This window comes from Rhinopithecus roxellana, chromosome 17, assembly GCF_007565055.1.
Source record: "Rhinopithecus roxellana isolate Shanxi Qingling chromosome 17, ASM756505v1, whole genome shotgun sequence".
Lineage (NCBI taxonomy): Eukaryota > Metazoa > Chordata > Mammalia > Primates > Cercopithecidae > Rhinopithecus > Rhinopithecus roxellana.
This window is the reverse complement of record NC_044565.1, coordinates 27,263,189-27,275,541: the sequence shown is the minus strand read 5'-3', so window position 1 is coordinate 27,275,541 and position 12,353 is coordinate 27,263,189. Positions and strand designations below refer to the sequence as shown.

At 39.9% G+C, this 12,353-nt stretch overlaps 1 protein-coding gene across 1 annotated transcript in view; it reads left to right on the top strand.

Moving 5' to 3' along the window:
• RNF149 (ring finger protein 149) overlaps positions 1-11,822 on the top strand; it is a 33,830-nt gene extending 22,008 nt beyond the window's left edge. Inside the window, exons 5-7 of the mRNA XM_010386749.2 lie at positions 2,284-2,380; positions 6,402-6,600; positions 11,082-11,822. Coding sequence (XP_010385051.2) covers positions 2,284-2,380; positions 6,402-6,600; positions 11,082-11,125 — 340 coding nt within the window. The 3' untranslated portion in view covers positions 11,126-11,822. The remainder of the gene's footprint in view (positions 1-2,283; positions 2,381-6,401; positions 6,601-11,081) is intronic.
• Positions 11,823-12,353: the final 531 nt, after the last annotated feature.

Below are 12,353 nucleotides of genomic sequence, written 5' to 3'. Positions count from 1 at the left end.
ACTCCAACCTGGGTGACAGAGTGAGACTCCATCTCAAAAAAAAAAAAAAAATTTTTTTTCCTTTATTCTGGTTACACTAAGGGTTTTGTTTTAGTAGCAGGAAGTTGCTTTAAAAAAAAAATGGAAAGAATGAAAGGGTGGGCGTGGTGGCTCATGACTGTAATCCCAGCATTTTGGAAGGCCAAGGCAGGTGGATTACTTAAGGCCAGGAGTTTGAGACCAGCCTGGCCAACATGGCAAAACCCCGTCTCTATTACAATAAAAATACAAAAATTAGCCAGACATGGTGGCGCATGCCTGTAATCCCAGCTACTCAGGAGGCTGAGGTATGAGAATTGCTTGAACCTGGGAGGTAGACGTTGCAGTGAGCTGAGATCATGCCATTGCACTCCATCCTGGGCAACATGGCAAGACTCTGTCTCCAAAAAAAGTAATGGGATACTTTAATTGATAACTTTTTTAAAAGAATTGCTTTGTTAAAAGGGTTCATTTTGTGTGCAGAAATGGTATATTTTAAGTCTGATGAATTTCAATTATACTTCACAGCTATTAGAAGCAGGTCACAAGTCAGTATATAATTATATTTTGCTTTGTTTGCAGAGTACTTTAGTATATATCCAAGTACTTTATAGTAGATTGATAACTGTGTGAAGGAAATGCAGCCATGCATATCAGGATAACCAAATGAAAGTTTCCTGACTAAAGGTAGCTGGTTTAAACCTACAAACATTTACATGTGATTGGTACGATGGGTTCTGAATAAACTGGGTTGGGTCAGTGTAAGTGGATCATGTCATGTAGAAAGTTATTAAAGTAGAAGAGTTTTTACTCCAGGCTGGTTTAGGGTAAGTCTTTCTAACTTAAAAACAATGTCCAGGAAGCTGCACAGACAAGCAGTGCTAGGTTGTGCTGGTGGCTGAGCTGGAGTTTGGACCTGACCCTCAAATGCAGGCACATGTGCTCATTTCCTGGTCTCCTTACCGGGGTTTTGACTTTTCCCTTATTTACTCCTGTGCTTTATTTACGTAACAAATTTCCCAATAAAGCCAACATGTTCCTTTTATGTTTTTGTAAAAATTATTTCTTAAGTACTGGTTTTTTTTTTTAATTTTTTAATTTTTTTTTTTTTGAGACAGAGTTTCACTCTTGTTGCCCAGACTGGAATGCAAGGGGTGTGATCTTGGCTCACTACAACCTCTGTCTTCCGAGTTCAAGCGATTCTCCTGCCTCAGCCTCCTGAGTAGCTGGGATTACAGGCGTCTGCCAACACACCCAGCTAATTTTTGTACTTTTAGTGTAGAGCGGGTTTCACTATGTTGGCCAGGCTGGTCTCGAACTCCTGACCTCAGGTGATCCACCCACCTCAGCCTCCCAAAATGTTGGGATTACAGGCATGAGCCACCATGCCTGGCCGCAAGTACTGTTACTTTTAATTCCACTGGCAGATTTCTGTTTGTAAAAAAAAAAAAAGTCTTCAAACAACAGTAATAATACCAAACAATGACCAAGTATGCTCTGTGCCTGGCGCAGTTGTACACACATTGCATGTGCCCCTCAGCCCCTGGTGTGGGGCAGAGAGTGTAGGGACCTAGTTCAGAGTCCCAGCCATTGAATGGCATGCTCGTGTCTGAGCCCAGCCTGTCTGGCTCTGAAACCCATACTATAATCTTAACTCCTTTTCTTCATCACTTGTAGAACATAGATTTATCACACAGGAGGAAAAGTTAGCCAACTGAGACAAATCAGCAAAAGAAGAAAATATATATGCCTTTTTTTTTTTATTCTGAAAGTGATAGGTGTTCATTGTAGAAAAATGGAGTATATACAAAACTGTGTAAGAGAGAAAAAAAGTATCGCGTAAGCCTACCACCGCAAGATGATCTGTTAATATTTTTGTTGTATTTCCATTTGAGTCATTTTATGGACTTATATAAGGTACTGCCAGTTTAGTATTAGCTTACTTCTTACTACTAGTTGATTTATGCCACGTTTTTTCCCAAAAATTTTTCAAATAAGTTACAAAGGCACGTAAAAATGTACAACCTAGTGTGAGGGCATAAATAAGCCATGTTTTTGTAGGGTGAAGGGAAATTTTCCCTAGAAGTGCCAGATTCTGTTTCACATGGAAGAGAGAATAATGACATGATAAGTAAGTAGACAAGAATGTTGATTTGATGTCAGCTAACTTGTAATGAGAGGATGAGTTGGTAGAATGTCTTATTTCCTTTATAAGTTATGTAAACATTGATTTTAAAAACATTAACACATACTTAATTTTTTTAGGCATATTTTTCATAGAATATGCATTGACCCATGGCTTTTGGATCACCGAACATGTCCAATGTGTAAACTTGATGTCATCAAAGCCCTAGGATATTGGGTTTGTTACGTTTTTGTTTATATTCAATCTCTGCCCCAGTTCTTCCTGAGTGATTCAGTTTCATTATTGACTAGAAACAAGAGGAACGGGCGAAAGGCTCCTAATATCCTTGTGGTTCTCTGAAGAAAATTTCCTCACTATTAAAAATGACTTCTTAAGGCAGTCCAAAAAAATCAGTGAAATAGATTTGTGATGATAGAACAGTGTGCTCAGATGTTTCCCAGAGAGTTTGTAATTACTTAGAGTAATGTGTTTTGGTATGCTGCACCACAGAATGTATATATGCTGGTTTTGTATAAACAAGAATCATAAAATATTTGAAAAGGAAGGAGCCGCATAGGTTGTCTGGCTTAATATGTGCATTCTACATGTGAAGAAACCAAAGCCAATACTTCTTAACATCAAATATTATTCCCTATTCCTAGGTTTCAGAATCAAATAGACCTGGGGCAGTTTGTCCTGCATTGAAGTTGGTGCATCACTGATGGTCACAGGGCCTTACACAGAAGACACAGGGGCAAAATGAAAAGGAAATCATAGGAGTAGCTAGCCATGTGCTGAACAAATGCCTTCCATACCTTGTTATGTCTAATCTTCACAGTTGCTATATAAGTGCTGTCACTATTCCCATCTTACTAATTAGAAACTTGAGCTTAGAGAAGCTAAATAACTCACCTGAAGTCATACAGTTATTTAATGGGAAATCATCTTTCAAATAAAGTTTGCTTAATTCCAGGGTCTGAGCACTTAACTATTACCCTACCCAAAGAGGGGAACATAGAGGGAAAGAATACTTTTGTTTAGGTTATGTTTTTTTATTGGTTTTAGAGTCTTCATGCAATCTATTAATGTCTCAACATATTCTCATTTAGAAGATAAACAGTTTTAGGCCGGACTTGGTGGCTCATGCCTGATCCTGGCATTTAGGGAGGCTGAGGTGGGCGGATCACTTGAGGTCAGGAGTTCAAGACCAGCCTGGCCAACATGGTGAAACCGTGTCTCTACTAAAAATACAAAAAAAAATTAGCCAGATGTGATGGCACACTCCTATAGTCCCATTTACTTGGGAGACTGAGACAGGAGGATCGCTTGGGTCTAGGAGGCAGAGGTTGTAGTGAACTGAGAGTGTGCCACTGCACTCTAGCCAGGGCAACGAGAGTGAAACCCTGTCTCAATCAATCAATCAAAAAAAAAAAGTTTTCAAATAAAGATCTTTGGGGAAAATAATTTATCAAATATCGTCTTGTTGCTAAACATACTTTTAGAGTTTTTCATAGAGTTTATTGTGGAATTAGAAACTGCAGTTTGGGTTTTTTTAATGATGATCATTTTATGCAGCTTTAAGCCATTATGGTCATGTAAGCGTCTATAGTGGCATCATTAAAGAACTGACCCGTTAAGCAAGACTTATTTCCCAGACTGCAGTCTGTTTAAAATGCCCCCTCATCTTCTAGCTTAAGAGACCGCTTCCTTAACAACTGCTGTCATTCTCTATGAATTACAATTCGTTTGTTATTTTTGAGACAGCCTCACTCTGTCGCCCAGGCTGGAGTGCAGTGGTATGATCTCGGCTCACTTCAGCCTCTGCCTCATGGGTTCAAGTGATTCTCCTGCCTCAGCCTCCCAAGTAGCTGAGCTTACAGGTGCACTCCACTACATCCAGCTAATTTTTTATATTTTTTGTAGAGATGGAGTTTTACCACATTGGCCAGGCTGGACTCAAACTCTTGGCCTCAAGTGATCCATCCGCCTCAGCCTCCCAAAGTGCTGAGATTACAGGCATGAGCCATCGCACCTGGCCACTGAATTGTTTTTTAAATGTGAGTTCCAGAATGCCTTCACTGTGTGCTTACAGGAAGGTGGAGGTCAGTGTTCAGGTGGAGGTCAGTGTTCAAGAACGGTCTTACTAGAAACTGAGACTATTTTGACGTCCAGAAAATTTGTCTCTCTTTTAGAATTTCTTCACATATTCATGGTTTTCAATAATTGTAGCTGTGTTTAGCATGGCATAACATGCTTTCTTAATGAACCTGGTTCATCCCTCTTTACTGCAGAAACTGTAGCTTAGAAGAGAGGATGAGCGTTTGTGGGGACAGCATATAGCATACAGGGAGCTTGATGGATTTCTTTCTTGGCAAGGTTTTAGAACTCTTTTCCTTCATTAGATATACTCTAAAGCATATTCTAAGTTGTTTTCTTCATCAGTCAGTAGTTTAACATGCTTTTCATTTCTGGATGTTTGTATGAAAGGAATTTCACTGACTGTAGCACAGGGACTTTAATCCTCATGAGTTTTGTTTGTGGAAATAAGCTGTATATTTCATATATTAAAAATTAAGACTCTTCATCTCACATAAGGTTGAATGTTAATTTCAGAAAGCTAGAATATATATCCCCAGAATGCCTAATTTATTTTTTGATGAACAGAACCTGTGGTAACATTAAACCTCAGAAACTTACTGTCTTGTCTTTGACTTTTGAATCTTTAGACAGTACACCCTTTTCTGTGGACCTCTTGACCCCCTCCTGCAGTGGATGCTTTAGTTAGCCATGCTGTGCCCTCTTGTAGTAACTAGTTCTCTATTTCCCCATAACTGTAGTGAGAGTCAGCCTCAGTCTACCACACAGACTTTAAAGGTTTACAGCTATGTCAGTCATTCTTGTCACTTGTTTTCATTCATTTGGCAAGGATGGGTCAAAGAAATGACATCTAAGGTGCTAGATCTGCACTTGGCTCTGGGGAGACAAAGATGAGTAAGAGACAGCCCCTCCCCTCAAAGGCTCTTGAGGATTTCACTTTCTGGACTGGTGGGGGGTCAGGGCACGCACACAGAAGGGCACGCACACAGACACAACATGGCCAGAGTCCTGTTTGAAGTGCTGCCTGTGGGAGCACAGAGGAGGGGTCACATGCCCTGCTGCCAGGTAGAAATTGGAAGGTGGAGCAAGTGCATTTGAGAGGGCAGTTGAGCTGGGTGTTGCATTATCTGTCAGACACACCAAAGTCTTGAGGCTAATGCTATGTCTGGGGAGTGAACAGACAGGGTTGGAGGTTGGCAGGTAGTTAAGTTAGCAGATACTTAGGTAAACAGGTTGTGGGCTAGGCTGGCAGAAGTTTGGGTACTGTGGTGATGTCACAGCCACAGAATTTGTTGCTTGGTGTGTCAGGAGCAGGGATGGGAGGGCGTTACATTACTGGTGAGGCAGGAGGGGCAGGTTCTAGAACACAGGTGGAGCAGGGCTGTTGGGGGTGCAGCCCAGTGGAGGGAGGTGGAGCGCCTGTGAGTGGTGTTTTTACTTGAAGCAATGGTGAGATGCTGAGCCAGATGGTCATAGTGAACCTACAGCAACCCCTCATCTAATAAGTCACTTTACCAGGAGTTCCATCCACTTACAACACAGCTTTGACTCTGGTATTAATCAAATAAGGTTTCTAGCTGTTCCCCAAATGTCGAGACTTAATGTAGTGTTGCTGATAGTGTCTCCAGCCCTCCACTTTCACTGTTTTCCTTTCTTTAAAGCAGCAAATGGAAGCGGGAGGGAAGGTGAAGGCAAACTACAGCTGATCAACACCCTGTCCATATGGAAGGAGCCAGAGTAACTTTTTCAAGAAAATAATACAGTCTGAAGGCATCTGTTGTTCAAAAGCCTTGTTTATCTCTGAAACCCTAGTGCCTCACTGTAAACCAGCACAGGGCAGTAATCAAAGTTCATGGCTATGGCCTCATATCCGCTGTCCAGGAAGGCAAGGAAGTGGAGGAAAGCTTCACTTTCTGTCAATAGTTTAAAAGCTGGCATTGCTTGTATCAAGGAGGGGAAATGTTTTTTAGAATAAAAAACATGTAGGCCTTAGGAGGTTGGTTGTTGAGAAATAATTCATTTTCTTGTGATACTAGATAAGGGAGACATTTTGTGCTTTTTGCCAGATTCATTGTATAGAAGTACATAATATCGTGTGTGAATTACGAGCCAGATGATAGATAAGCTTTGATCATGTTTTTCTTCTGTTCTAATTCTCAAGGGAGAGCCTGGGGATGTCCAGGACATGCCTGCTCCAGAATCTCCTTCTGGAAGGGATCCGGCTGCAAATTTCAGTCTAACTTTACCAGAGGACGACGGAAGTGATGAGAGCAGTCCACCATCAGCCTCCCCCGCTGAATCTGAGCCACAGTGCGATGCCAGCTTTAAAGGAGATGCAGGGGAAAGTACGGCATTGCTAGGTGAGCGGTGTGCAAATTATAAAACAATGGAATGTGGCCAGGTGTGGTGGCTCACACCTGTAATCTCAGTGCTTTGGAAGATTAAGGTGGGAGGATCGCTTGAGTTTGAGCTATCAAAGAATAAATAACCAGGAATTAAATATAACCTACGTTTTACTTAACGTATGAAGCTCTTTCTATGTTGATAAGTAGGTGATTTTTTACAGCTACATAGTACTGCATTTTGAATTTTCTATAATTTCTTGGAACTATTCCTGGGTGTTTATTATCACTAGCACTTTGAAATCATTATGTATATATACTTAGCACTTGTCTAATTGTTTTCTGTCACTCTGATAGGTAAAATGTAGTGAACTGCATGTATTTTTTGTTTGTTTTTTTTTGTGTGTTTTGTTTTACTTTTTGAGGCAGGGTGTTGCTCTGTCACCCTGGCTGGAGTATAGTGATGAGAACACAGCTCACTGCAGCCTCAAATTCCCAGGCTTAACTAGTCCTGCCACCTCTGCCTCCCAAGTAGCTGGGACCACAGGCACGTGCCACCACATCTAGCTAACTTTTAAAATTTTTTTGAAGTGATGAAGTCTCACCATGTTGTCTAGACTAATCACATTTTTTTTTATTACTGATGAGGTTAATCCTCTTTTCAGATTATTGGTCATCTTTATTCATTGATGAACTGCTTATTTTATCCCTTGCTTATTTTTTTATGGAGATAGTAATTTTTTCATATTGATCCTTAAAGCTTTTTATACACTGAAAATACTAGGGCTTTGTCATATATTTTGTGTATTTCTCCCCCAATTTCTGTATCCTTTGGCTTTTCATTGTACTTTCCAGATAGAAATTATGCAGTTTAGTTTCCTGTTCTCTCATGATTCTGCCTTTGATTGCATGCTGACTTAGGAAGGCCTTTCTTATCTTAGGATTATAAAGATACTGACCTGTACTTTGCTAGTATTTGTGGGTTTTGTATTTTACATTGAAATCTTAGTATATATAGTTTAAGGTGTGAGGAGAGATTTAACTAATCTATTTTTTTCCTTTTATTCCACTTGTTAAACCTAAGTGTTTAATCAGTTGTCCTAATATTGTTTAGTGAATAATAATTACAAATAATGTTTTGATATTTGCAAGGCAAATTCCTTCATCTTTATTCTTCTTTTAAAAATAATTCCTGGGCTATTCTATATTATTATTATTGTTGTTGTTATTGTTTGAGATGGAGTCTTGCTCTGTTGGCCAGTCTGGAGTACAGTGGTGTGATCTCAGCTCACTGCAGCCTTCGCCTCCTGGGTTCAGGTGATTTGCCGGCCTCAGGTGATCTGCCCTCCTTTGCCTCCCAAAGTGCTAGGATTACAGGCATGAGCCACCATACCTGGCCTGTTCTACATTTTTTAAAGATTAATTCTAAAACCATTTTGCCAAGTAAAAGAAAATCTCATCAGAATTTTTATTGGAATTGGATTCACTTAAAGGTTATTTTATTTTATTTGTTTATTTTATTTTATTTTATTTTATTTTTTATTTTATTTTATTTTTATTTTATTTATTTTATTTTATTTTATTTTATTTTATTTTATTTTTGAGATGGAGTCTCGCTCTGTCGCCCGGGCTGGAGTGCAGTGGCCGGATCTCAGCTCACTGCAAGCTCCGCCTCCCGGGTTTACGCCATTCTCCTGCCTCAGCCTCCTGAGTAGCTGGGACTACAGGTGCCGCCACCTCGCCCGGCTAGTTTTTTGTATTTTTCAGTAGAGACGGGGTTTCACCGTGTTAGCCAGGATGGTCTCGATCTCCTGACCTCGTGATCCACCCGTCTCGGCCTCCCAAAGTGCTGGGATTACAGGCTTGAGCCACTGCGCCCGGCAAAGGTTATTTTAAATGGGAAGAATCGATGCTTCAGATTTTGAATTTTGTCATCCTAGAAGAGGAAGCCTATTTTTCCAAAGCAGTAAGATTGAAACTAAGTCAGTTTCTTTGTGGCACATTTAGGATCCGTGAGGCAAAAATAGGTAGAAATATTACAATGTAAGTATTAACAGCACCAGAGGAAGAAAAAAGAATGCATTATGGAAGAAAAAAGGAGAATAGATTTCGGAGAATTATAAAATTGTAGCGATTGATTGGTGTAGGCATTCTCCTAACCAGCTCTCCAGCTAAGACTGGGCCACCTTACAAAGCAGCATGTTCTGTTGGTAAATGGCTCTTATTTTTAAAAATGTCTTTATATGGAGCCAGAATGCATACCTGTGTGATTTTGCCATTGCCTTCCAACTCCAGAAAGAAAACTAACTTTGCCTTCTCTAGTACATGAGCCACCCTGGAGATACTAAGACTCTTACTCTGACTAAATGTCCTTCAAGAGCAGCCTCCAGAGTTTTCTGCATTCTTGCTACCTTGTTAACTTGCAGTGCATTACAGTTTACCATTGGCTGTCCTGAAATGCCCTCTTAGAACACAGATAATAAAATTTGAAATCATGGGTAGAAATAAAGAAGGTGGAAGAAGCAGCTAGGTTTCCAAAGCAGCAGAATGTCAGATACCTTCTGAAGCAGCCAGTTTCCCCCATGTCCCCACCCAACCCCATGTGGGGCTCACATTCTGTTTTTCTTTGTCCTTTTTTTAAATTCCCAAGTATTGTGCATCAGCAAGTTGACCTTATCTGTTAATGTTCTTTCAGCCTTGTAACGGTAACAGTATAAATTGAAAAACACTAAATTAGAAAAATCAGGCATTAATATCTCCAGAATAAAATGTAGTTTCACTTACAGTTGAGAAAACATTTACTAGACTCTTAGGAGCAACTAGGAAATGAATGTGGAAGTTACTGTGGTAGACCCTGGAGAAGGTGTTTTCCTGCAGAAGTGCACCTTCCACTGTCCAGTTACGTCACTCTCCACCTACTACACCTCCTTGAAGCGAGTGCAAAATATTTGATTGGGTGTGGGGGGGATTGGAGAGATACTGGTCAAAAGGTGCAAAGTTTCAGTTAGGAGTAAATTCAGGAACTCCATTATACAGCATGGTGACTACAGTTCATATAACAATGTATAGTATTCTTGAAAGATGCCCAAAGAGTAGATTTTAAATGTTCTCACTTTGAATAAATATGTCAGGTAATGCACATGAATTAGTGTGATTTAGCCATTCCACAATGTATACATGTTTCAGAACATCATGTTGTATACCATAAATATATGCAGTTTTTGTCAGTTTAAACAGTAAATACACATTTTATATTTATAAAGCAAGAGGAAGCATTTTGAGATTACTTATGTTATTTCACCATTTAATAGAAACTTTAGGCTGGACATGGTGGCACACACTTGTAATCCTAGCACTTTTGGAGGTGGGGTGGTGGGGAGCAGATTACATCGCATGAGGCCAGCCTGGGGAACGTGCAGAAACCCTGTCTCTACAAAACATTAGCAGGGCATAGTGGCATGTGCCTGTAGTCCCAGCTGTCTGGGAAGCTGAGGTGGGAGGATCACTGGAACCCAGGAGATCAAGGATGCAGTGAGCCATGGCCGTGATCATGTCACTGCACTCCAGCCTGGGTGAGAGAGTAAGACCCTGTCTCAAAAGAGAAACTTTAAATTGGCAAAATAAAAAGTAGTGGGTTCTGCTGCAGTCTTTAAGGAAGTATTCTATTCTAAGAGCCTTTTGTGTGGAGTGATTTTTGTATACCTAGTAATAGCAACTGTCTGGATTTCAGTACCAGCTCCTCCTCTTCCTTGCCATCTATAAACCAGGGCTGGCGACATGTTAATCTCTACCTCTTAGGGTCGATATAAATACTGGCTATTGTTTTCATTGGTGGCAGCGTCACCATCACCTTAGCTACTTGTTCAACTTTTGGGAACATCTTCTGGTACCACCATCTCTAACTGTCTTTAAAGACTGATCTGCTGATGAGATTAATGTTGGCTATGCTAATGCTAGAAAACTCATACGACAAAGGTGTTTACCAATTTTTCTTGTTGACTATCAATGGGTTATCAGTTTTCCATATATGTTTTATTTAAAATTTTCTGTTAGCTGGGCGTGGTGGCTCATGCCTCTAATCCTGCATGTAATGGTAGACCCTGGAGAAGGTGTTTTCTCCACTTTGGGAGGCTGAGGTGGGTGGATCACCTGAGGTCAGGAGTTCGAGACTAGCCTGGCCAACATGGTGAAACCTCATCTCTACTAAAAATGCAAAAGGTTGCTGAGTGTGGTGGTGGGTGCCTGTAGTCCCAGCCACCCAGGAGGCTAAGGCAGGAGAATTGCTTGAACCTGGGAGGCAGAGGATGCAGTGAGCCGAGATGGCGCCATTGCACTCCAGCCTGGGCAACAGAGTGAGACTCCATCTCAAAAAAAAGAAAACAATTTTTCTGTTTACCATCTTGAATTATCTCCAAGCGAGTAACTGTGTTTGTGTAATTGAAGCTCGGAATATGCTGCCCTCTTCTCCTGATGGAGTAGCTTGTGTCGTTCTCTTGCAGAAGCCGGCAGAAGTGACTCTCGGCATGGAGGACCCATCTCCTAGCTCACGTGCCCACTGAAGTGGCACCGGCAGAAGTTTGGCTTGAACTAAAGGACATTTTATTTTTTTTACTTCAGCGCATAATTTGTATATTTGAAAATAATGTATATTATTTTACCTATTAGATTCTGATTTGATATACAAAGGACTAAGATATTTTCTTCTGAAAGAGACTTTTCGATTAATCCTCATATATTTATCTACTAAAATTTACCATGAACAGTGTGTTGCTTCAGACTTACAAAGACAACTGGGGCAAGTACTCTAATGTAAAGGACAGGTGGTGTTTCTGTATAATAGACTGGCTGCTACGGTACTGTAAAAAACTGGTTAATTCTATTTTTCAAGGTTTTGGCTAAGCACATCAATTTTAGACTAGTTGAAGTGGAACTGTATAATTCAATTCGGTAATTGATCACATGGGCTTTCCCTGGAGGAAAGGTTTGGTTTTTTTGTTTTTTTTTTTAAGAACTTGAAGCTTGTAACTGAGCTGTCTGTAGCTTTTTTGCCCATCTGTGTTGTATGTGGAGATTTCAAAACCTGAGAGCACTTTTTCTTTGTTTAGAATTAGGAGAAAGTCACTAGATGACTTTAGGATTTGCATTTTTCCCTTTATTGCCTCATTTCTTGTGACGCCTTGATGGGGAGGGAAATCTGTTTATTTTTTCCTACAAATAAAAACCTAAGATTCTATATTGCACATGAGCATTAAATTCTTCATTGCCTTGTTAAGGAAAATGAGTAGGCAGACTGAGAATCGATTATATTGATTTCAGTTACAATTTAATCTTTACAATTAAAAGGGCGAAAGATGTAGAATTTTAATTTTTATTGTTGACTCGAAATAACCAGTTTTCTTGATTAGAGTTTAAGCAGATTTAATACTATGACTTTGGTAACCATTTCTTCTTTTTTACTTGCTTGCTGTTCTTTTGGGTCAAAGGAGCAGGCTAATGCAGAGCTTTTGGAGACCGCTAAGTGTTAGAAAGTGATGAAACGCACACTCTGCTGTTCTCACTTCTTGGAGGTAGAAGTCAGGAATATGAGGCAGTTATTTTTTCGAGTGTGGAATTGTAGTCTTGTGTTGCTTCTAGTTACTCTATATCTTTAGTTGGTAGGTAAAAAATGGTTATTTAAAACAATTTTTAAAATTATAAATTTATTTTTATAGCCATATATAGGATATAAGGATTTATATAATTTTCTCAAGCTACTTAATACTTTGATTCGT